Source organism: Sphaerodactylus townsendi, linkage group LG02, assembly GCF_021028975.2.
Source record: "Sphaerodactylus townsendi isolate TG3544 linkage group LG02, MPM_Stown_v2.3, whole genome shotgun sequence".
Classification (NCBI taxonomy): Eukaryota; Metazoa; Chordata; class Lepidosauria; order Squamata; family Sphaerodactylidae; genus Sphaerodactylus; species Sphaerodactylus townsendi.
This window is the reverse complement of record NC_059426.1, coordinates 38,359,554-38,382,140: the sequence shown is the minus strand read 5'-3', so window position 1 is coordinate 38,382,140 and position 22,587 is coordinate 38,359,554. Positions and strand designations below refer to the sequence as shown.

At 44.3% G+C, this 22,587-nt stretch overlaps 1 protein-coding gene across 1 annotated transcript in view; it reads right to left on the bottom strand.

The window, feature by feature from the left end:
• Window positions 1-8,238, bottom strand: part of ACVR1C (activin A receptor type 1C) — a 53,794-nt gene extending 45,556 nt beyond the window's left edge. The window contains exon 1 of the mRNA XM_048486764.1: window positions 8,160-8,238. Within this exon, the coding sequence (XP_048342721.1) occupies window positions 8,160-8,238 (79 nt within the window). The remainder of the gene's footprint in view (window positions 1-8,159) is intronic.
• Between the last annotated feature and the right edge of the window lie 14,349 nt (window positions 8,239-22,587).

Genomic DNA, 22,587 nt, shown 5'->3' with positions numbered 1-22,587 from the left:
AAGTCAGGTAGGCCTTCTAAGACTGAGAGAATGACTATCCTAGTGGAGTCTGGATGAAGGAAGCTTAGAATCTTATCTTGGGGCCTATTAACTGTCACAGAGATGTCCAAGACCAGTGTGATGGCAATTTGAAGCATCTGTTCTGAATGGAGTTTTAAATCCTTGTTGGGCAAGCCTGGGTTAGGGTCCTCAACCTTCTCATCCGGCGAGGTTTCTGATTGTTCCTCAGGGCTAATGGTAACCATAGGTGGAGCTGCAATGAGGGGAGCGGTGCCGTGCCCTGGGTCACATGGAGGAGGAAAATTGCCCCGATGCCCCTCGCCCCTCTCCCCCGCCCTTCCACTTACCTTAGTTTGAGTTTGCTGCTAATAGTTTGCTGCTACCTTACAACAAGGACCCTGCTGGGAACTACACTTCCCAGGAGATCTTGCAAGCCCCACAGGAGTTTGGGCTCTCAAGGTCTCCTGGGAAGTGTAGTTCTCACCAGGCTGCTTTTTCTAAGGTAGCAGCAAACTCTTAGCAGCAAACTCATGAATTGCTAGGACGTCTAAGGTACTAAAGTGAGGGGACATGGGGGGGGGGCAGGCGCCATTTTGCCCTGGGCACCATCCCCCCCCCCCAAAGCACTGATGGTAACAATCACATTGCTCTCTTCAGGTTCTGATTCCTCCAGTTCAGTCACATATTGGGAGTCCTGGAATCCTGGGTCTATCTGCTGGGTTTGGCTCCAAGCTGTGGACTCCCAACCTTCAAGCTGTGGACTGTGCCAACCTTGTGTAAACCATCCCTGGTTAGCAAGGATTGGTTCAGCTTCCACATCTGAAAAGGAGTGTGATGTGGGCTCTGAGTGAGTTGAGGGGGTCCTCGAGGCTGTCCTCAATTGCCTGAGCAGCAGACACAATAGGCAATGCCGTTGTCCTTTTAGCATATTTGGTTTCCTTATGTTTATTTTTGGAGTGATGTTTCTTTATCAGAGGTTCCTCAATACTCTGAGTTTGTTTCCTCTTTGAAGCTGGTTGTCGCAGAACCAGTAACTGACTTGGAACTGAGGACTGTCAGAACCAACGGAGCCCTTGGAATCAAAACAAATGAAACTGATGAACAAATGGAGCTTTTGGAATCAGTGGAGTCTTCTGATCCAATGTGGTTATCGGGGTTGGGGAGGCACCCAGAATCGATGAAATCTTCATCAGAATTGGTTGCAGTTCTGATTGAGAACAGCACATACCAATCAAGTCTTAGATATTATGGTAGTAATTACAGCCAGTGCCAATCTCATCGAGATAGCTTGAGTCGTTGGGACCTGAAATGGGGTGAAGTGGTTGCTAATGTCTTTTCCTAAAGGGCTGCCTTGAAGAAGAAAGCCCTGTCTGTCCCCACTTTTGCTGTGAGGTTCTGGCAAACCTTACAGGCCTGTGAGTTATGGGTTTTCCCCAGGCACAGTAAGCAGGTCTCGTGCTCATCAGAGTGAGCCCTTTAGTACTGCATGTGGTACATGTTTAAAACAAAGCCTTTGAGGCCATCTCACCAGGCAAATGATGGGGACTAAGCCCAAAACAGTAGGTCTTCCTGTTTGCGAAAAGCAAAACTCACTCATGAGAAGTCCCAGCAAAGTCGATGATGGAGCTAGCAAGGAGACATCTACTCACATCAGTGGCAAAGAAAGAACTGAGAGGGGCACCCCCATCAGGTACATGTGACGTTAGGGCAGGAAAAACTCCCGTGTTTTCAGCCAAGATAGAAGCTAGAAAATCTACCGATTGGCAGGCCTGCACACAGTCCTAAATGTGGGGATGCACCAGAAGACCGAAACTGAATACCATTTTCATATGATTTAATCTTCTGTAAATAACAGACCAGTTGGGCTGGGCTTTGAGGCTTTTGAGATGCCTTGATAAGAGACCATTCAATAGAGCTGTAAGCCAAGATAGCTTTGAATGAGGTAACTGGTCACCTGGAGCACTGATGTTCCCCACTACAGGAGTTTGTTTTTAAAAGTGTGACATTCTATTGAAGTCACAAGAACTTTTTTTAGAATGAAATAAACAGGTGCGTTTCAAACTTTATGTACCTGAGCAGCCCACCAATATTTCCCCAAAGAAGCTTTTAAAGATCACTATTACCCTTATAAGTGAGTATATGGGTAATAGTCTCCTTTAGATTGTGAGCTTGGCAAGGTGCTAAAAGAGTATGGAATAAATCAACCTAGCTATTGTTTAAGGAAGAGGTTAACCCATAAGTGGATTAAAAACTATCCTAATTACCTGTTCTTATTCCAGTTATACATTTGTGGTTCTGATAATTCATAAATACACAGTAGACACAGAAAAGAAAAATACTTTTGCTCTTCTAGTCACATCTGGACCGGAGCAAAGATAATCTACCTTAACCCAAACTGCCCAGAGGTTTTTTTGTAGTTGTGCTGATCATACCAAAATGAAAGGCTGTAGTGAAGACTTTTTAATTTAGAGGCTTATAATCTTGCATGAATGCTGCAAAAAATCATTAAAAATATGGTTATATTACCTTAGACTCTACTCTCTAAAGCAGGCTCCTCCAGGGGAACTAGGGTAGCCAACCACCAGATGGGAGTGGAGATCACCTGGACTTACAAAGTTTCTCCAGATGACACGAGTCAGTTCCCCAGAGAAAGTGACTACTTTGAAGGGTAGACTCTATGGTATTGTACCCTGCTGAGGTCGCTTCTTTCCCCAAATCTCCCCCGCAAGGTTCCATTCCCAAATCTCTAGGAATTTCTCAACGTGGAGCTAGCAACACTAAGAGGGAACTGATCTGTTTAGTTGGGAGGCTGTTTTCTGATTCCAGACGATCTTCAGGCACCACCTGGTGTTTAAAAACCCTATAAGGAGAGAAAGAATCTGGAAAAGGGGAGAGGCTATGGAGGCTTTCAGGAAAAGGAAAGAGGAAATAGTAGGGGTCTAAGGCCCCTTCCGCACACGCAAAATAATGTGTTTTCAAACCACTTTCACAACTGTTTGCAAGTGGATTTTGCTATTCTGCACAGCTTCAAAGAGCACTGGAAGCAGTTTGAAAGTGCATTATTCTGCATGTGCGGAATGAGCCAAAGTATATTTACAAGTAAAATAAAACTGTAACTTCTTCCATAGATTATGGTATTGCTGTTACATTCGAGCACTGGTACTGTTTTTATCTACCCAAATCTGAGAACTACATGAATGGAGATATTGTTGCTATCTGTTTTGCAGATTCCTTGCAGCTATCTAACATTCTTTTTTTAAACACCAGATATGTTCAAGGTTTCAGTAAAATGGAATCTAAAAATCTTAGCTCCCTAGGGAAGGCCTGATGTACAACTAAACCCTTCAGTACAGTTATCTGGCAGCTTGAGAGATGCAGTTGTAAACATCCATTTTGTCTGGGTGTTCTGCAATTCTACTTTTCACAACTTGAAAGAACCCCTCCTAATAAGCCTAAAAGTATACAAAGCTACACTGAACAACTTTTTAAAAAGTCTGTTACATTATCTAAATTTCATTCTGTTACATTCATTAAATTTATAACCTGCCCTGAGCTCTACAAGGATAGGATAGGATATAAATTTAATATAAATAAACAAACAAATAAATTGTTTAGTAACCAAGAGCATGGCTATTTCTTAATTTGAATTATGTCTCAACTAACTATACAACCAATTATCCTGGGGGATTTTTCCTTTTTTTTCTATACTGTGGTACATCATCCAGAACACTATATACATGCATGTGCTTCCAAACATCTCAGTTACGTTCCTGCTTTGTATTTTCAAAATGTCTCAGGTGTATACCTAAAAATGTAACAAAGATAATTTACAGAAGTCAAAAGTCTTACAGATAAATGATAATAATAGTGGCAAATAATCGCTCAAGTGGTGATGTTCAATTCGAAAGATAATTTGAAATGCATATTATACATTTTATAAAAAGTAAGATTCCAATTAAGCTTCCAAGAGTATGTTCCCTTGGAGGAGGAGGGGGGGGGGGTTAGAACCACAAAAAGAAAATGTGTAAAAACACTGCAGGTAAATTGAACATCATGCGGCAGCACTCCCAGGGAACGTTTTGCCTACAGAGACCACTCCAAGGCTTCAGAATCAGAACCAGCAGTCTGAACTCAACACATGCACAATATAGTTAAGCAGACCAGTACTTTCTGTACAACACATCAGGATCATAACAATTTAGAACTGCACCACTTGACAGTTTTTGGTTGATTTATTTCTGGCAGTGCCTAATTGACCTGGGTCTTGCATACATACACGTTGACTATAATGAAATGCATTAAACTCCTTAACGTCCCTGAGAAAACAATACTGAAGATACAGCATCCACTGTCTGCTGTCAAATTGACGAAGGAAATAATGGTAAAAGAAACTAACTATGACTTATATTTTTGTGCGGGGGAAGGAGGGGAACGAAAAAAAGCACAGATGCAACAGAATGGAAAATCTCGTTCAAGAGCAAAGGTGAACTTCTATAGCAAGAGAAGAGACATACGCTTGGTACCTGAGTTGAATTATGGATCACCTATTTGTGGAACACAGGACTGTCACATAGATTTACCTGAGCTTGTTTCCTGGGCTTTATATAGCAGCTCTTGTTTAAGAAGATTAGAGCCTGAACACTCTGAACAACATTAACTAAGACCAGGAGCAGATAGTTTGCTGCCACTGCTAAGAGTATTGCTTTTTTCACATACACACCACATACAGCACCAACCCTCACCTACACCTGTAATGTACCAACAGGCAACCTTCCAAGAATGAACCACACCCACCAGTTCCTTCACAAGAGTTACTATAATTATGATATCAAGAGTAATAAGCAGTGTATTTTGTGCCGTATTTTTGCTACCAACACTATTATGAAAGTACCTTTGATCAAATAAAAATTCCTGCCATGTAACATGTCGGTCAGGCTTACTACATGCGAGTACGGGGTTCTCACAGTGGGGGTAAAAATCAGAATCCTGATTCTCTCAGCATACGCTGTTTTAGTACGTTTCTGTTGGAGAAAGTTTCTAGAGAGATGGCATATAATCTCCCTAAGCAAACAGCAAACCAAAAGGAAGTATATATTCTCAGGATATCTGGGCATTGCTTGCCATTCTTTGTGACTAACAACAGAATGATGCAAAATAAGTAAGAAATTACCATATTTCTGATTTAACATAATTTAGATAATAGAATTCAACCTTTTTTGGCACAGAAAACCTTGGCACAATGGAAGTTTTTCTTGTTTAAGAATATATGCTTCTCTATAGTGCTGCAGCTATGTTATCATTAAAAGTAGCCATGCATACAGAGCTGGCTGAACCCAACCAGGACTTCCTGATGCAAAAGAATTCCAGGGAGTTCAAGTTAACTGAGCATATCTTCCAGGATAAAATTACAAGACTTCTCAGGCTTCTTCGAAAACATGATCTGAAACGCGGGAGAAATGTGCTCTATTTCCATATACTGGACATGTTCCTTTGCTCTGCTACCTGCATAGAATTTTTTTTAAGCCTATATATTTGTTTATGATATTTTAATGAGTAGGTGAGGGGGTTATTTAAGGTTTTATTTTATTCTGCATGTTTTACATTGGGATTTGTAAGCTGCCTTGAGTTATGAGGAAAAGCAGGATATAAATATATTAATGATTAAAAATCAGTGGAACAAAGAAACGTGGTTAAGGTGTTGTGTGTGTGTGTGTCCTGCCTTTTTACCCCACCAAACTAATCTGATTAAGACAGCAAGATAGTTTAAGCCACCACTCCTATATGTATACATATGTCAAAATCTCTGTTCTCAGAGCCTTGTTTGTTCTGCTTACTCTCCAGTTCCAATAGACGCAATCCTTGCTCAAACATACATTGTCTCTATATTACTCAAAAAAACAGCCAGCCTCAATCCTTTTTGTGTTCATTTTTAAAAATAAGAATGTCCTATAATCTAACCAGCTATTCACCACGCTTCACCCAAGTTCTATGTAAGCAGCACACCCCAAATTGCTACACACACTTTACCATCCCCATTAAGAGGAATTAAGAACCCACCCTTGCGGCACACTCAAACATATATTTTCTCCTGACTTCCCACACTTAAGATCGTACGCGCCAAGTGTGTACACAAGCTGTGAGGCTGCCTTGAATTTGCTTCTCACCGTAGAGGCTGTTTGCCAATTGAGACAGAACCCTCATTACCTATAAAGCGGCACTCACAACTTTTAACTGAAGGTTCTTCACCTGATTCTGGGAACCAGATGCTAAGCAACAATCCCAGAGTGCACATTTACGACAGCTAACCTCAGTCTGGAGGAAAATGCCTCAGTTTGAATCACAGATTTAGCTTATGTACCAGGACAAGAAAGGGAGTGCTTAAGGTAGACCTGAGCGCCGGCATGGTGTAGTTGTTAAGTTGTCAGACTGGAATCTGGAAAACCCAGGTTCGAATCCCCACTCTGCCATGGAAAATAGTTGGGCGACCATGGGCCAACCACACACTCTATCTTTGACCCTGGCAAGTATCTGGATGGGAAATATCTAAGGCAGTGATGGCGAACCTTTGGCATGGGTGCCAGAGGTGGCACTAAGAGCCCTCTCTGTGGGCACGCACAAACAGAGTGCCCCCCGCCCACATCTAGGCTGGCCTGGGCTGCTGGGCTCGATTATTAGCATTAAACCTAAGACCTAGTTTTGGGGAAGTAGTGTAGGTAACCCTGTTAAGCGCTGTTAAACCCCACTGATTTTCATGCGAAGAACTAAAGCGCGATCCTTTACCTGGGAGTAAGCTCGGTTGCTGGCAATGGGGCTTGCTTCTGAGTAAACCCTCCTAGGGTCGTGATTCACCAGTTGGAAGAGTTGCACGGTTGCTTCAAAGCAAAGCCATGGACTACCACCAAGCTTACTCCAGAGTAACACACGCCTCGGAGCCAACTGTTTTTTCTAAATGAAAACCTCAGTATTCAGGTTAAATTACCATGTTGGCACTTTGCAATTTGGTTGCAATCTGGGCACTCGGCCTCGAAAAGGTTCACCATCATTGATCTAAGGAATAACAGGGGCAGGATGCAAAAAGGCAAACTACCTCAGAACATCTCTTGCCTTGAAAACCCTGAGGTTGCCATAAGTTCTCTGTGACTTGACAGCACCCCCCACCCCCCAAAAACACCCAAAACAGTGGATCAAGGCAAATCCAGGAACAAACTTGCTTGAAGTTTAGGAGTTCAAAACAAAGAGTGTAGACTGCAGGATCAAAGATGCTGGTTTGCTAATAGACAGTTGCTAACCAGACCTTTGAGAATTCAAGTAGTTATTTACTGTTATGACATCCCCACCTGTTTTCCTCAGTTAACTTGATGCAAAAGTTTCTTAGAATCCCCTCTTTCCCACCCACAAGACCAACTGTTTTTATAAGACTTGAGTTCGACAGAGGGTTTTCTTAAAAGTCTGATCTCACAGTTGCGCACAGGACAGAGCCAAAGTCCTAGCTGAGACATATAACAATTCGCGCACCCTTGAACATTTGCAAGGTGCCATGGCTGTAGTGATCACAAACAGGCATTTGCTTGCGACTAAGGCCAGAACACTGCAACTTCTGGGAGGCCGGTCCCAGCCCCTGTTTCATTTCTGCTCAACTAAAAAACCAAACACCGGGTGCTCGAATCAATGAGCTGAAAGAGTTTGGAAAGAATAAAGCGCATGCCCTTAAACACACACACATACACACACACACACACGTGTTCCTGGTGTCAACGCTCGTCGTCCTTTGCCCTCGCAAACGCTGCGAGGTTCACCTGGAGCCAAGTTCAGAAGGACGCTGAAAGACTGGATGCCTGAACTTACCCGCCTCTCACACAAAACTAAGAGTGTCGAGACTTTTAAAGGTTCAATTCTTTCGTTTGCTACAGGACTTGGCAGTAACACATTTTTTTAAAAAAAAAGATTGACAAGCCAAGGGCAAAGCGCACTGCCCTCCGAGCATGCACAGAGAGCCCTTCAGCACACCGGTCGTAAATAACCCAAGAGCCCTTTGCACGTCCTGAGCAGTAAATGTTAGGAGAGGGCAAAGTTTCCGAAGAGCCCGACGCCAGGCTGGCGCTGCCCGGCGGTGCCTCCCTCTCCCCTGCAAGCCAAGCTGCCTCTGCGCCCTCCTTTACCTGTGCAGAGCGACGCGCAAGCGGCCAGGATCAGCGCCGCCGCCGCGCAAAGCCCAGAGCGCAGCGAAGCCCGGCGCATGGCAGGACATGGGAGAGGCTCTCCAAGGACGCCACCGGCGGCTGCAGCCCAGAAGGCGCCCGACCTCGGGCGGAGAGATCGCCGCCTTTCCCGGGGATCGCTCCCCCTGCAGCTCAGCGGCCGGCCCTCCTGGCGGCAGCCGCGGACTCGCTACGCCGGGAGGAGGCGGCGCAGGGAGCTTCTCCTCCCGCTCCGCCTTGTGGCGCGCACACCCACACAGCCAGCCAGCCCGCCAGCCCGGGCCCAGGGGCGACTGTTTCCAGGGCACAGGGTTTCCCGGGGGTCTGAGGAGGGCTGGGTCCCTTGCCCTCAAGTCGCTCCGAGAGGAAATAAAAACCGAAAATAAAAACCCGCCAAACAAGTAACTGGGAGGTAAAACCACCCCTCAGCTGTTTTGACACTTAGCTTAAAGGAGAGGTAACAACATCCCTTCGTGACTTGTCATGAAGAGGTGAGCAAAACTTTCCAATTCATCCCACAACGCTTCAGCAGAGCTTGGGTCAGTCCCAGTCTCTGCTTGGCCTACCTTACAGGGCGGTTGTTTTGACAATAGAAGGAGGGGCAGAAATGATGCTGTAAGGTGCTTTGAATTCCCATGAGCAATTGGGGGGAGGGGAATAAATGTTTAAAAGCAAGCACTTCAAACACTTCTCATTCATTACCTTGTTGGATTCCTGGTACATAGGTTAGCAGGGCATTATCGTGATGTACCTTGTTGCTGGCTGTGGTGGAAAAGCCCCAGCTGCACTAGTCAGAAAATGGACGGATGAGGAGAGGGAGTTGTGTGGGGTTGTTGGGCTGTATTTGATGCAAGAAGATATCATAAGGCAAAGAAGCATGGCTTCAGTCCCTTTGAAAGTATAAATGGCGGCAGGTACTTGGGTCTCACTTTGGCATTCATTGGAACACATGGGTCAAAGCCAGTTCAGGAAAACCAACAATTCCAGATAAGAATGCCAGAGAAGACCCAAAGTTAGTGCCTCGTGGATTCCAGGAGTTTGAACAACAAGGGCAAAGGTCAAAACCTGGGAAAGGTCTCAGGCACAACAGACCAGAATGGAGGGAGAAGAGCAGAAACGTCAAAAATTATAATAGGCACATTGGTTAATACACAATACACAGAGATAGTAATGGCCCATGCTCAACTATCAGGTGTAAAAAAAAAGACATGACAAAAGAAGTTTAGAAGCTATGGATTAAAGTATGAGGTCAGAGCTCAGGGTAAGAGATCATCAATGAAAGAGGACAATTTACAAATAAAATGTTTTTGAAAGAAAACACTCCTAGCAACAGCCCCAACTTGTCTCGATGGTTGGCCAGTTTGTGAGAAGAAAAGGAGGAAGTAGGAAAAGACTATGGGGGGTTTCCGGGAAGAGAACAAGGAAGTAGTGGGGAAGAAGAAAATTAACCCCAGAAGTCCTCACAGGTCTTCCACTTGTAACTATTTAAATAAAATTGCAAAATTAAAGATTTTCTGCTTACACTTTTGTTAACTGAGAAGTTAAATCTGCTTGTACTACTGAAACTACACACACACATATTTTGTGGTTTATCGTGTGCTGTTGGAGAAGTCATGTTTGACCTTTGCCGTTAGTTTCATACATTTCCCATGTGTTTATTTCCACTACGTGTACTGCAAACAAGAACAAGAAATTGCCAGAACAACAAAGTTGAAATGTGTGTCACTGTTCAAATCTCTTACCCACCCACCCTCGTATGCATTTGCCCCTTTCCAAGAGTGTCCTCTACGATTTCTTACGTGCAGTAATGAAAGATGTAAGTCAGTCAACTGGACAATTAAACTTGGATACTAGAGGTTGACATGGAGAAGACACTCGGTAGTCCATCTCTGATATCTGTCAGTTTTTCCCCTCAAAAGTGCAATATGCACATTCTTCTAGTCAAAGCTATGAGTTCAAAAGTTGCCCCTAAATGTCCTGTGAAGTATGATTGTTCTCCAATTTTCAGGGAAGGACCTGAAAGTCCTGGAAAGAGAGAAAGTGGGGAAGATCTTACTGGCAATTAGCTAGCAATAGCTGATTTCCATTGGGGCTAGGTTTGTCTTTTCCCTCTAAGGTACTTTTGGCTTGGGCATGGTATGAGGCAGAGGTGGCGAACCTATGGCATGGGTGCCAGAGGTGGCACTCAGAGCCCTCTCTGTGGGCACGCACAAACAGAGTGCCCTCCCCCACATCTAGGCTGGCCTGGGCCACTGGGCTTGATTATTAGCATTAAACCTAAGACCAAATTTTGGGGAAGCAGTGTAGGTAACCCTGTTAAACGCTGTTAAACCCCACTGATTTTCATGTGAAGAACAAAAGCACACTCCTTTACCTGGGAGTAAATTCGGTTGCTGGCAATGGGGCTTGCTTCTGAGTAAACCCTCCTAGGGTCGTGATTCACCCGTTGGAAGAGATGCACGGTTGCTTCAAAGCAAGCACGCCAGCAAAGCTCACCAACTACCACCTCAAGCTGCGCTCTGAGCAGTGGCGGCATGCTTAGCGAACGGTTTATCGAGCTGAAGCTTGTTGTCCGAGAGCGAGCTTCTGTACAGGTCACGGAAGCGGAAAAATTCCCTGCACACTTCCGGGAAGGAGGAGGGGCGTGGCTCGGTTTGACTGCACGATGCCGGAGAGGAGGCCTGTGTCTTTTGGCTTCCAGCCGAGGGAGTGCTTCCCGCTGCCTCCCCACTCAGGCAGCGGCTGGGGTGGGCGGAGAAAGAGGAAGACAGCCAGCGAGCAGCAGCAGTGACCACTTCCCTGCTTCTCTCACCAGCGGAGCTGTCCTGGTCGTCCCCGGCCCCGTGACATTTTCTGCGCCTGGGCTCCACTTCTCCCTATGGGGAGCCAGCGAAGCTCGCCTTCCAACCATGGCGACCCTTCTCCGCCGCTCCCCTCGCTCCCGCCTCCCGCCTTCTCCCTCCTGTGTCTGCCGCCTCGCCCGCCTCCCAGTGACTTTTAATGGCTCAGACCCTCCAGGCCCACAGCACCGACTTGTTTGCCAGCCCTGCAGCTGCCGCCCCCATCAAGGGCTGAGAGGGCAGCCCAGCACGATTCGAGATCAGAGCGGGATCAATGGGGAGAAGGGGGGGTGCTGGCTGGAGAGAGTCTCCTGGGCTTTGTGCTGGGCGGGGAGGAAGCTGACCACCAGTGGGGAAGAGGCCCTTTCGAGTTTTCGCCAGAATGCCTGGTTGGGGAGGCGAGATTCAGCCGGAGGAGGGTGTGTGAGTGTGGGTATTGATGCGTGAAGAATGCGCGGTCCAGGCTTCCCTCCGTTGCGGAGACCTGAGAGCCTCCCTCCGGCGCGGTGCTGCCATTCTTGCAGAAGTTGGTGCCTTGTTTGTGTCTTGGCTGTTGTGGAGGGCGTTACTGGAAACCGGGGCTTTTGCGGGCTTCCCTTCCTGCTCGCGCTAAGCGCTCACGGTAGATCTTGGGGGGTGGGGGGGGAAGAAACTCCCCTTTCCTGTCCTTTCCAGGAGCTGCCCTCTGCTAACTTTGTTTTGGCCTTTTTTTTTGTTTAAACTTTTTTTTGGGAACGATCCCTCCTCACCTCCCTGACTTGCTTTCCTGAGAGTGCATGGGCTGCTCAGACAAGAGGGACTTGTCGACTGAGAGGAAATGCTCGACTGAGCTCCTTAGCAGACCAACTTCATTGAGTAAAGGGACTCTGGACTGTTTGGGGGGCAGCAGGACTTCACATTTTCTGGAATTGGGATTTCAGTTTTATCCTCCAGAACCTCACCCATCCCCATCAAAGGTAAGCTCAACCACTGCAATTAAACAAAGTTGCCCTCCCAGAAATCCCTCTTCTAGTCAACTAAAAGAACCTCTTTGAAGTGCAAACCTCAAGCGTATACTCTGAAGTAAATCCCATTGAGATTCGAGTAGCAGTTACTCAAAGAGTAAGTGTGTTTTAAGATTGAGCTGGGCTGTTAAGAGGGGTCGCTCTATACTCTGGGCATTATGCTCTGGAAGCGTGCTCTCCTGAAGTAAAATCCCATTGAATTCAGTAGCAGTTACTCTCAAATTAAAGTGTGTTTAAGATTGAGCTGGGCTGTTAAGGGGAGGTCAGCTTTCTCCGCTCAATTCTCCCCATTCCACACAAGGCTACACTTTGTAAGCAACATAAATAAGGGGTTCAAATATATGAAGGCGTGTTTCTCTTAAAAAGAAATGTGAAGTAAAAACAAGCACTGTTCCAATTGGTTGTAATATAAGAATATTTCCCTTTCCCTCTCAGGAAGGTAAGTGTTTTGCAATATTCAGAAAAGCACACCCACCCCTTCGCCCTCAATCAGAAGTGTGCAGAAGTCAAGGGATCTCTCGTTAGTAAGGTCCTCTGCCTTTATGGAAGTTTGGGAGGAGAAGTTTGGGGCATGACTCAGTGGAACAGCATCTTCCAAGTGGCATTCAAGAAGTCCCCAGTTCAATTGCTTTGGCATCTCCAGTTTAAAAAAAAATCAAGTAGGAGGTTATGTGGAAGACTTTCAACTGAGACCAACAGAGCTGTGTCCAGTGAGAATTAGACAGTGCTGACCCAACAGACCAAAATGTCTGGCTTGGTATAGGGCTGCTTCCTGTGTGGAGTCCAATAATGGTTTTCATAGTGCTGTGCCTCCAGGAGAGTTTTTTATCTGTATTTTTTTTAAAAGTTGGTTTTCCAGTCTTTCTTTGTGATGTGCTGATAAATTGGCAATTTGGTCAATCCATTGTGTGCATTACATGTGTTGTGTTTTGGCTAGCCAAATGCCTATCCCTGTTGGTTTAAGTGAAGTCTATGTAGACTGTTCTTGGGGCACTTTGGTATTTCCAGAATAATGCATTTTCAATCCACTTTCACAATTGTTTGCAAAGGTGGATTTTTTGCTCTTCGTACAGTAAAAAATCCAGCTGCAAAGTGCATTGAAAGTGGCGAAAATGCATTATTCTCATAATGATAGTGCCCTTAGCCTCACTTCCAAAACACCTTTAGAAGGTGATTTTGCATCAGTTCAGTAAGCATCATTTATTGGACCTGCTGCTCTAGAAAGAGTGATAAAAGAAGGAAGAGTCTACAATTAACTTTTAACATATGCTAATCTTAAAGAGGGATGTGAAGGGGGGTGGACACACTGGGAAAGACAGCACCTTGCTACCTTGTTGGTGAAGGTGCTGTATTTGCCAGTGTTGTTTTGTGGAAGTATTTATACCCCATATTTTGGCCTTTGAGGGTTAACCAGTGTTCAGAAATGTCATCAAGAAAAGAGTGAGGACTGTGTTAAGACATTAGTATTGAAATCAAGATTTTGTCTGATCCTGAGTGATAGTAGCCGGTGTGTTTATCTGCTTCTGATTAAGTACATATAATATTTATACATTGATTTGTACTGTTAAAATATTGTACTGCCATCTTTTTGACCATCTGAGTCCTCCAGAACAGCTTGCAATACAAACACATCCCACAAATTGCAAGCTCTGCCAGCCTCCCCCCCACCCCATCCCCAACACACCTCCCTGCCCATGGATCACAGGGTTAGGGTTAGTGTCATACAGGAAAACAAATGAAAGCCATTTAGAAGTTGCTTTTTTGGAATTTTTGTTTTATTTTTTATATATTTTTCTCAACAGTAATAAAACTTATTTGAAAAATGTCAAAAAATATTTGCACTGTGTGGCATGAACCATTGCTGGTTTCAGATTTGTGAGTTGGGGCATGTTCTACAATGTGATGGTGACTGAAATGACCTGGTGCAAAAAATTGTTGTTTGGTTGTGGTTGGGGAGGGTGGTCGTCTACATGGGCGCAAAACTCAGATTTTGTCCCGGGCTCCATTTTTCCTAGCTACACCCCTGCGCCTGAGTAACATATGCCTCAGAGCCAACCGTTTTTTTTCTAAACTAAAACCTCTGTATTCAGGTTAAATTGCCATGTTGGCACCTTGCAATAAATAAGTGGGTTTTGGGTTGCAGTTTGGGCACTCAGTCTCGAAAAGGTTTGCCATCACCGGTATGAGGTATGAGGTGAAGGGCAGGAGCCAAAAGCTCATATCCTTGGAGGAAACAGCCAAGACATATTGTTCCTTTTGTTGGTTGTTTATATTCTTTCTTCTTTTGGTTATTGTGTGCTGTTGGAGAAGTCATGTTTGACTTCTTTTGGTCTTGAATCAGAAGAGTAAGGTGCTGTCTGCGCTTGGTCTGGTAAACCGTTGCAAAGGACGGATCCCATGAGAGGAAAAAGTCTGCAGCTTCATCTTTGTTACATGGACAGTTGGGAGAAACAGGAGGCCTGAAAAGTCCAGCTGGCACATAAGAGGAAAAAAAAGAAATGTAGTTCCAGCATGAACACTCAGGTGAACATGGCAGATTTGATCTGTGTGGAGTGTTTTAACAGATGGCTATTAAAATAGCTGTATTGAAAATTAAAAATATTCACAAGTAGAAAAAATACTGTTTTACTTGAAGGTACCTACTGTTGATAACTTACAATATAATTATTGTAAGAGTTGTTCATAACCATACAACCAGAGATTGGGGACTGACCTGATCTTGGTGTATGCTAAAAGGGGCAGGGGTAAAATGTGTATTTCCTGGAAGGAAACTAAACAGACAAAAGTCAAATTTTTATGACTAGTCAAAACACAAACAACTCCACAGAACAAAAACACTGAGCTTAAATCATCTGTAAGAACCAAAACCACAAAAGGTACATAAGAACACCCTATCACCTTAGCTGTTAGAATCTCATAGAGCTTGTGAAATCTTGGACTATCAAAGGTTACATTGTACATCACGGGAAAGTAAGATGGTTAACAAAAGTTTTGGTAGGGGAGCTGGCCATTGGTTTGAATGGGGGAAATTGTTGGTTGTGGGGGGTGGGGGTGGGGTGGGAGTGGAGAAGAGAGACATCTGCAAACGTCTTTTGAAGATTTTTGAAAATTTACATGTTCTCTTTGATTTCAGGGGTTGAGGGACTTTTAGGGGAAGGTGTTTGTGATGTAGACATGCTCCCCAGGAGCTCCCTAATTGGCTAAAGATTCCAAACAGACATGCAGAAGATGAAGTTAATGTGATCTACATTAAGTGCTGGCTAGTCGGCTTCCTAAATTTGTGGAGCAAGCAAGCAATACCGCATATTTGAAAGGATAACAAAACACAGGAAGAGTGACAGTGGCTCCTATAGACTTTATTGCAAACGCAGTGGTGGAGCAAATGCCTTCGCCAATGTTCTGCCCCTAATAATTCTGCCCAATTTGCATTTATCCTCAATAAATTTATATGCTTTGCCACCCTTTCCCCTACACTTCCTTCCAAAATGTTGCTCGAGAGCCTTATGGTGCGAGGACAACAGAAGCTTTCCCAGACACGCTAGATGCCAACCAGACCATAACAGAAATTTGGGGCTTCAAAACCCAATCAATTATGGAAGAAACCAGGCCTGGTGAACATACATTAGCAACAGCATCTAACACTCTGCATGTGCAGTATAAATACTGATGTATTCCAAGACATTTGAGTAAGTGTTCCAAATCTGAGGGAAACATCCATATTCAAATTTGCAGTTTGTAGTCTCAATTCATTATGACGTTTCAGTCAATGTGATAACAAAATGCCCTATTTCTTTATCCATTCTGGGTGAAGAACAAGCCAGTTTTCAACCGCACTAATTACATTTGCAGCCAAGTCCTGCTGAGAGGAACACATTTCCTTTTTTTTTTTGGTCATAAATAAAGGTTGAGAACTGAACTTGATCAACTGTACAAGACATACAGAGATCATAATCATAACTTGTGTGGGGGGGGGGTTGCTCCTGGGAGGCAGCAGAACTCTCCCCCCCCCCGCCCCCAGCCTTCTAGTGTTCATGGATTTTGACATTCACTGTGATTCTGGAAATGGATCTTCCATGAATGGAGGAGGTCAACTGTGTTTGGGTTCTTCTACAGTGTTTATTATACTCCTTAACAGTTGCAGAGAAGCCCTTACCACATGATGTCATCGATCATAGAGACCTGTTCATTCTGTAAGCATAGTTACATGATTTTTACTTCATTTCTTGCATTTGAATTCCCACCATTCTCATGCAGAAAAGTTATAGTCTCACAACCATTTTGAGACAAAGACTTGCAAGTCACACCAGTGAGCTTCACAACCGAGTTGGAATCTGGATGCTTCCATGCTGCAGCTCACCACTTCAGCTTTAAGAATGTTTTCCTGGGAGTTGAATACACTGAGTGGATTTGACTAGGATTCTAACTAGATGTGGTTAGGATTGCTCTCTAATGATAACTGCACTGCCCTAAAGATTCACCTTCATTTCATAAGCAACTCCATTTCATAATGTAAGCTTTCATAACTGCAGAAAACTTACATTAAAAAGGAATTCCTTTCTCTCTCCAGCCAATGTGGTGTAGGGATTAACAGCGATGGACTCTCACCTGGAGAACCAGGCTTGATCCCTGACTCCTCCACATGAAGCCTGCTGGGAGACCTTGGGCTAGTCACAGTTCTCTCAGCCCTACCCACCTCACAAGGTGCATGTTGTGGGGAGGGGAATGTGATTGTAAGCCACCTTGAGACTCCTTACAGTACAGTACAGAAAAGCAAGGTTTAAAAACCAACTCTTCTTTATCTTTTTTGAAGCTATTATTAATGTAAATGAAGAGATAAAAATCAACTTTTTACATGAAAGAGGCTGGGAGATGGCAAGTTAGGAATGCAAACAGTGATGCATTTGAGTCTCAAACAGGATATACATGGTAAATCTGAAACAGCCCAATTACTTTAAAGCTAAAAGAGCTAGATGTCTGTAACTGGTTACTTGACCAACTTTTAGAAATGCAACCTTCATAAATCTAGGCTTCAAACAAGTAGAAACAAACAGAATGTTGAACTCCAATATACAATTTCAATATTTGTAAAACAAGAACTTTTAAGAGAGGTATCTTTAGAATGTTATGAATGTCCAAGAAATTCAAGATGGCAAACACAACAAAAATGGCATTGTCATAATATCTTGATCTGATCTTATTCCAGGTTTTTCTCTCTCATACATAAATTCACACACACTCCACAGTGATCAGTGGCATCTGTGAATACATCTATGTACTAGCTGTATTCGTAAATGTTTATTCCATTCACATTTTGAGCATATACTTAAAAACATCTTGGATTGACATGCGAAAAAATGGTCCATATCCTTCTGATAATGCTCTAGTTTGTATAACTGCTTGGCAGTGAAAACCCCCAGTTTGCTTCTGTATTAAAATATACTTCATATGGCCCAGAAGGATCTATGACCACAATCAATTTTTGGCAACCATCTTTAATCCCAGGAAACACTGAGGCACTGCTGAGGAACTGTGGAGGTGTGAAATGCTGTCTCTTTATTGGTATAAAAACTTTCTTGTGTCTTACTTCAAGATTTACAACTCCTCATATCTTTCAGCATAGACTCTGGAACCTAAAACTGACGTTTGCCTGCCGTCCTGAAAACAATGACATATTGATTTCCCCTGTGAGACACATTTCTTAGCAGTGTGATTTGTTTTGGAAAGTTTCTAGTAGTCAGTTTGTTTTTTGCAAGCATAAATGGCTATCTTACAACTGCCAGTACTGAATAAGGCAGAGTGTAGAAGGGAAGACAATACCAGTGGGGTGTAGTGGTGAAGAGCTGTGGACTCTATCTGGAGAACCAGATTCAATTGCTCCCTCCTCCACATGAAGCCTGCTGGGTCTCTCAGAACTTTCTTAGCCCAACCTACCTCACAAAATGTGAGGGAGAAGGTGATTATAAACCAGTGATGGCGAACCTATGGCACAGGTGCCAGAGGTGGCACTCAGAGCCCTCTCTGTGGGCACGCGCACAGAGTTGGTCATGTGGGGGGCAGAAAATCACCCCACCCACACACATACACACATCTAGGCTGGCTTGGGCCACTGAGCATGACATGCGTGCACTGCAGTGAGCAGGGAGGACTCGGCTGGCAGGCCTGGTGCCTGGGTGGCTGCTGCCAGAAGGGCGGGCGCAGAGGAGGCAGAGATGCTAGAGAGGCACAGAACGGTGTGCGCAGGACTTGCTGGAGGCTAGAGCAGGCTGGCCCCTGCTTGAGCGGGGGGGCGGAGGAAGAGGGAGCCAACAGGATTTTTCTAAACTAAAACCTCAGTATTCAGGTTAAATTGCCGGGTTGGCACTTTGCGATAAATAAGTGGGGTTTGGGTTGCAATTTGGGCACTTGGTCTCAAAAAGGTTCGCCATCACTGTTATAAACCATGGGCAGCCCAATCCTGATTGGGGGTGGGGGTGAATGGCCATCAAGAGCAATGGAGGACTGAATTGACGCATTTGGCTACTCCACTGGCGCAATGGGCACCCCCACTGGTGGAGGGGGATGAGGCGCTGGTGGCTGGCTGCCCCTCAACTCCACGGTGGCAGAACCCAGAAGCTGGGGTTACCATGGAGTAATGCTTGCACATGGGGAGGCAAGCCAGGGTGATCTCAGGGATGGACCTGAAATTAGTTGGCTTCCACCAGAATTCCAGCCTGGGAATGCCAGTCCCCAAGACCTTCAAGCGTATGCCACGCAGAATAAGTCATTATCAGCAAAGGGGAAATTCGAGCAGTAGGAGGAAATGGGGCAATTCGAGTTGCCTTCCCTTCTGCCCAGCCTGAAGTCCCTTTAGAGGTGGCACAGCACCATGTTCATTGCACCACCTCCAGCTGCTACAGTGCTCCCCCCCCACCCCGGATTGTGCAGTTAGAGACTCCTTACAGTAGAGAAAAGCAGGGCATAAAAGCCAACTCTTCTTCAAAGGCAAGTTTGACCTAGTATCTCAAAAGGAATGCCAGGAGTACCTACTCTAGCTGTGAAGTCAGAAGACCAAGGCCTACAGACTCTACAGAAAATGAGATTGAACTACTATGCATAAATGTCCACCAACTCAGTCACGACATGATTAGCAGGCACTGCAAAGGGCTCTCTCCATTACTACAAGTGATCCCATTTAAACATGCTATTTCTTTACAAAACAAAACAAAATTTTATTCTAATGTAAGGGAAGGTGTAATTTCCACCAATTTATCCTCTCTTTTGCAGACATCCAATCTGTCCCCATGTCATTCTTAAGGGTTCCCTGGATGACTGCGGGAAGCAGGAAGGTAGAAAAATACTGTGTTACTTCTGTTAGCCAAATGTTTAGAATGGACCCAACCCTAGCCTAAAAACTTGAAATGCCTTGCAACTCCTCAACAGCTCCACAAGCATAATAATTTCACCTGAATTTTTGAGCAGAATGTTTGGGTCAAAATTTATGCCACAGTTCATATAAATGGGAGCAAGACAAAATACCTTGGAGACAGGAACTGAAATCTGGAAGGATGAATTGAATGCCAGGGAGAGGGGGAGGAGGGAATTCTCCAAACAATCTGAACCTGATCACGACACTGAACCAAGGATACCTTGTTAACAGTAATTGGCTGAGCAGATGCTTCATACCTTTAGGCGATTTGCGTACAGGAACCGCACAAGTAGCATCACTGCGTTAACCGCGATAGCCGTACCATCAAGTCACAGTCAACGTATGGCAACTCTGCTGAGTTTTTAAGGCAAGGCAAAAGCAGAGGTGGTTTGCCATTGGCCGCCCTCTGCCTGTATAGCAAACTTTGCACTTACACCCAAATACTAACCAGAGCTGACCCTATCAAACTTCTGAGATCTGATGAGATCAGGTTAGCTTTGGCTCTGTTATATGGACTGTTGGATAATTAGAGTTCAGTAGGAATGCAAAAACCTGATCAGTTGGTATCTTTACAATTGATTTTTACAACCTTTATAACGCGATTTGCTCTGGCTGCAAATTTTGCTACCATTATTTGTAATCCTGATATCAATTTTACACCAATCTCCTTTCTTGCACCACCTGAATTTTCCTTTACTCACCATTATCAGCAGTGCGTGAATGTTTTGATGAACGTTGAATGTTTCTATATAATACATACACATATATATTCAAACATTCAGTATTAAGCTGTTGATTTTTTTGTATTTACAGATGCAACCTTCAAATACATGAAAGTGAGAAATATAAACAATAGATTTTTTAAAAGTTAGCTAGGTTGGTTTCTTTAAAATAAACTGCCACCAGAAGTCAGTGTTATAATCCAGAATCCTACCACAAATTTTCTCATCCAGGGAGGAGGCTTCATAAAAAAAAAATTCTGCTATATTCAAGATTGCAATATTTAAATAGCATGAGAAGGAGAAATGGGTCAGCTCTGACAGTCAAAAGGCAACGTCCCCGGTTCCTGTTCATTTTGCAACTTTTGAACATTGTACTCTGGAGAGCTTTGCTTGCTAGCAGTTTATCCATTTGTGATAAAACACATTTACAACCTTCAGTTGCCATTTTCTAAGCAGGTTTCTATCTGTGTAACAGATAGAGGGGAAAACTTGGCAAGTTCCTGAATTGTGGCTTTCTCTTTTTTTCCTAACTAGAAATGGGTCGGGGTGTTTCTAATGAGATAAATGGTAACAGCTAACCATACGCAACTGCTTTGTGCAGCCAAATTACAAACAAGGATCAATTATTGATTGCTTAATATCAAGTACATTTTGGGCTTCTTGGTTTAATACCGGATTCCTGTTCACAAAGATGTTTGGATTTAAGAGACTCATTTGCCCTCTTCCTAAGAAATAGCTTTGGTGGGCACCATTAAGAACATCAGCCCAGAGTCCATCTAGTTCAGCACTCTGCTACTCACAGTGGCCCACCAGATACCCTTTGGGAGCTCACATGCAGGAGGTGAAAGCAATGCTGCTCCCAAGCACCTGGTCTGCTAAGGAACAGGTGTCAAACTTGCGGCCCTCCAGATGTTATGGACTACAGTTCCCACCATCCCCTGCCACCATGATGCTGGCAGGGGATGATGGGAACTGTAGTCCATAACATCTGGAGGGCCGTGAGTTTGACACCTATGTGCTAAGGCATTTGCAATCTCAGATCAAGGAGGATCAACATTGGTAGCCATACTCCATAAATCTGTCCAAGCCCCTTTTAAAGCTATCCAGGTTCATTGCCACCACCACCTCCAGGGGCAGCATATTCCAAACACCAATCACGTGTTGCGTGAAGAAATGTTTCATTAGTCCTAATTCTTCCCCCCAGCATTTTCAGTGTAATTTTAACCCTTGCTGCTGATGCTGGCCTCCAGGAAGAGGAGGAGGTCTAACCAACAGGTTAGACAGAGGAAAGAGTGAGCTTCTGTGGCAGAGTGGAGATTCAGACTCAGGCCCACTCAATCTTTTCCCTGCCACAGCAGTAAAATGGAAGTCAGCAGGTCATTACTGGGAAGCAGGTCATTACTGAAAGCCAGTGCTGTATCATGCTGAGAGTAGTGGAAAAGAGGAGGTCGGTGAGGAAGGAGCTGATGATGTGGGGCCAAAGGGTGAGGAAAGGTAGGAGGGGTTGGCCCCCTCGGTGGGTCCCATTAACCCACCGTTTATGTCTGTTCCTATTTTAAAACTCCAGAATATTTCTACTGTGTCTGCAGCCATGCCAGTTACAAAAGGATTCCACACATACACTCGCGCACTGAAATGTGACCAACGAAAATAAATTTGTAGCAGATATTGAATACTAATCTGTAGTGACAGACTGCGTTTGCCAGCTGTGTTTGCAAACTATTGATTTCGAGAACTTGGCTCTTGGCATCAAAGAGTTAACGCCACTGTCAAAGTTGCAGGCAGGTTTACTGAGGCAGCCTAGACGGCAGCACATGAAAGGATTTGGATGTCTCGAGAGGAAAGGGTACAAAACTGATGATATAGGTGTGCTGAAAGTGATCCAAAAGATGTAGCTTCTTGGGGGGAATTCCTGTTGATTTACATCGATGTAAACAGACACAAGATCAGGAATTTGGGGGTAGAGCATAGAGAGGGCATAATGTCATAGAGTCCACTCTCCAAAACAGCCATTTTCTTCATGAGATCAGCGATAATTTTGGGAGATCTCCAGACATCGCCTGGAGGTTGGCAAGGCTTACTCAGCATGTCTAGTTCCCCCGAGGTGGCTTGTGTTCTCAGCTCACTCACTGAAAAGTGACCTTCTATGATAACATCAGCAGGAATCTCTTTCCCAACAGCATAATCATTAAAGAGATTTGAAAACTTTGCATTTTAAACATTTTTTTTCTGGAAATAATTAGACACCTGGTTCAAATCAATGAGTCGTAATAGGCCAAAAACCAACTGAAAAATTCTTGCACGCTGAGCCCCAAAAGGATGCTGATGAAGACCACAGGTAAGCAAACGGGACAAAATAGAAGTTGCAGCAGCCTGTCTTCTTCACACCACCCCTTATAAATAAAGCTCATTTCCTTC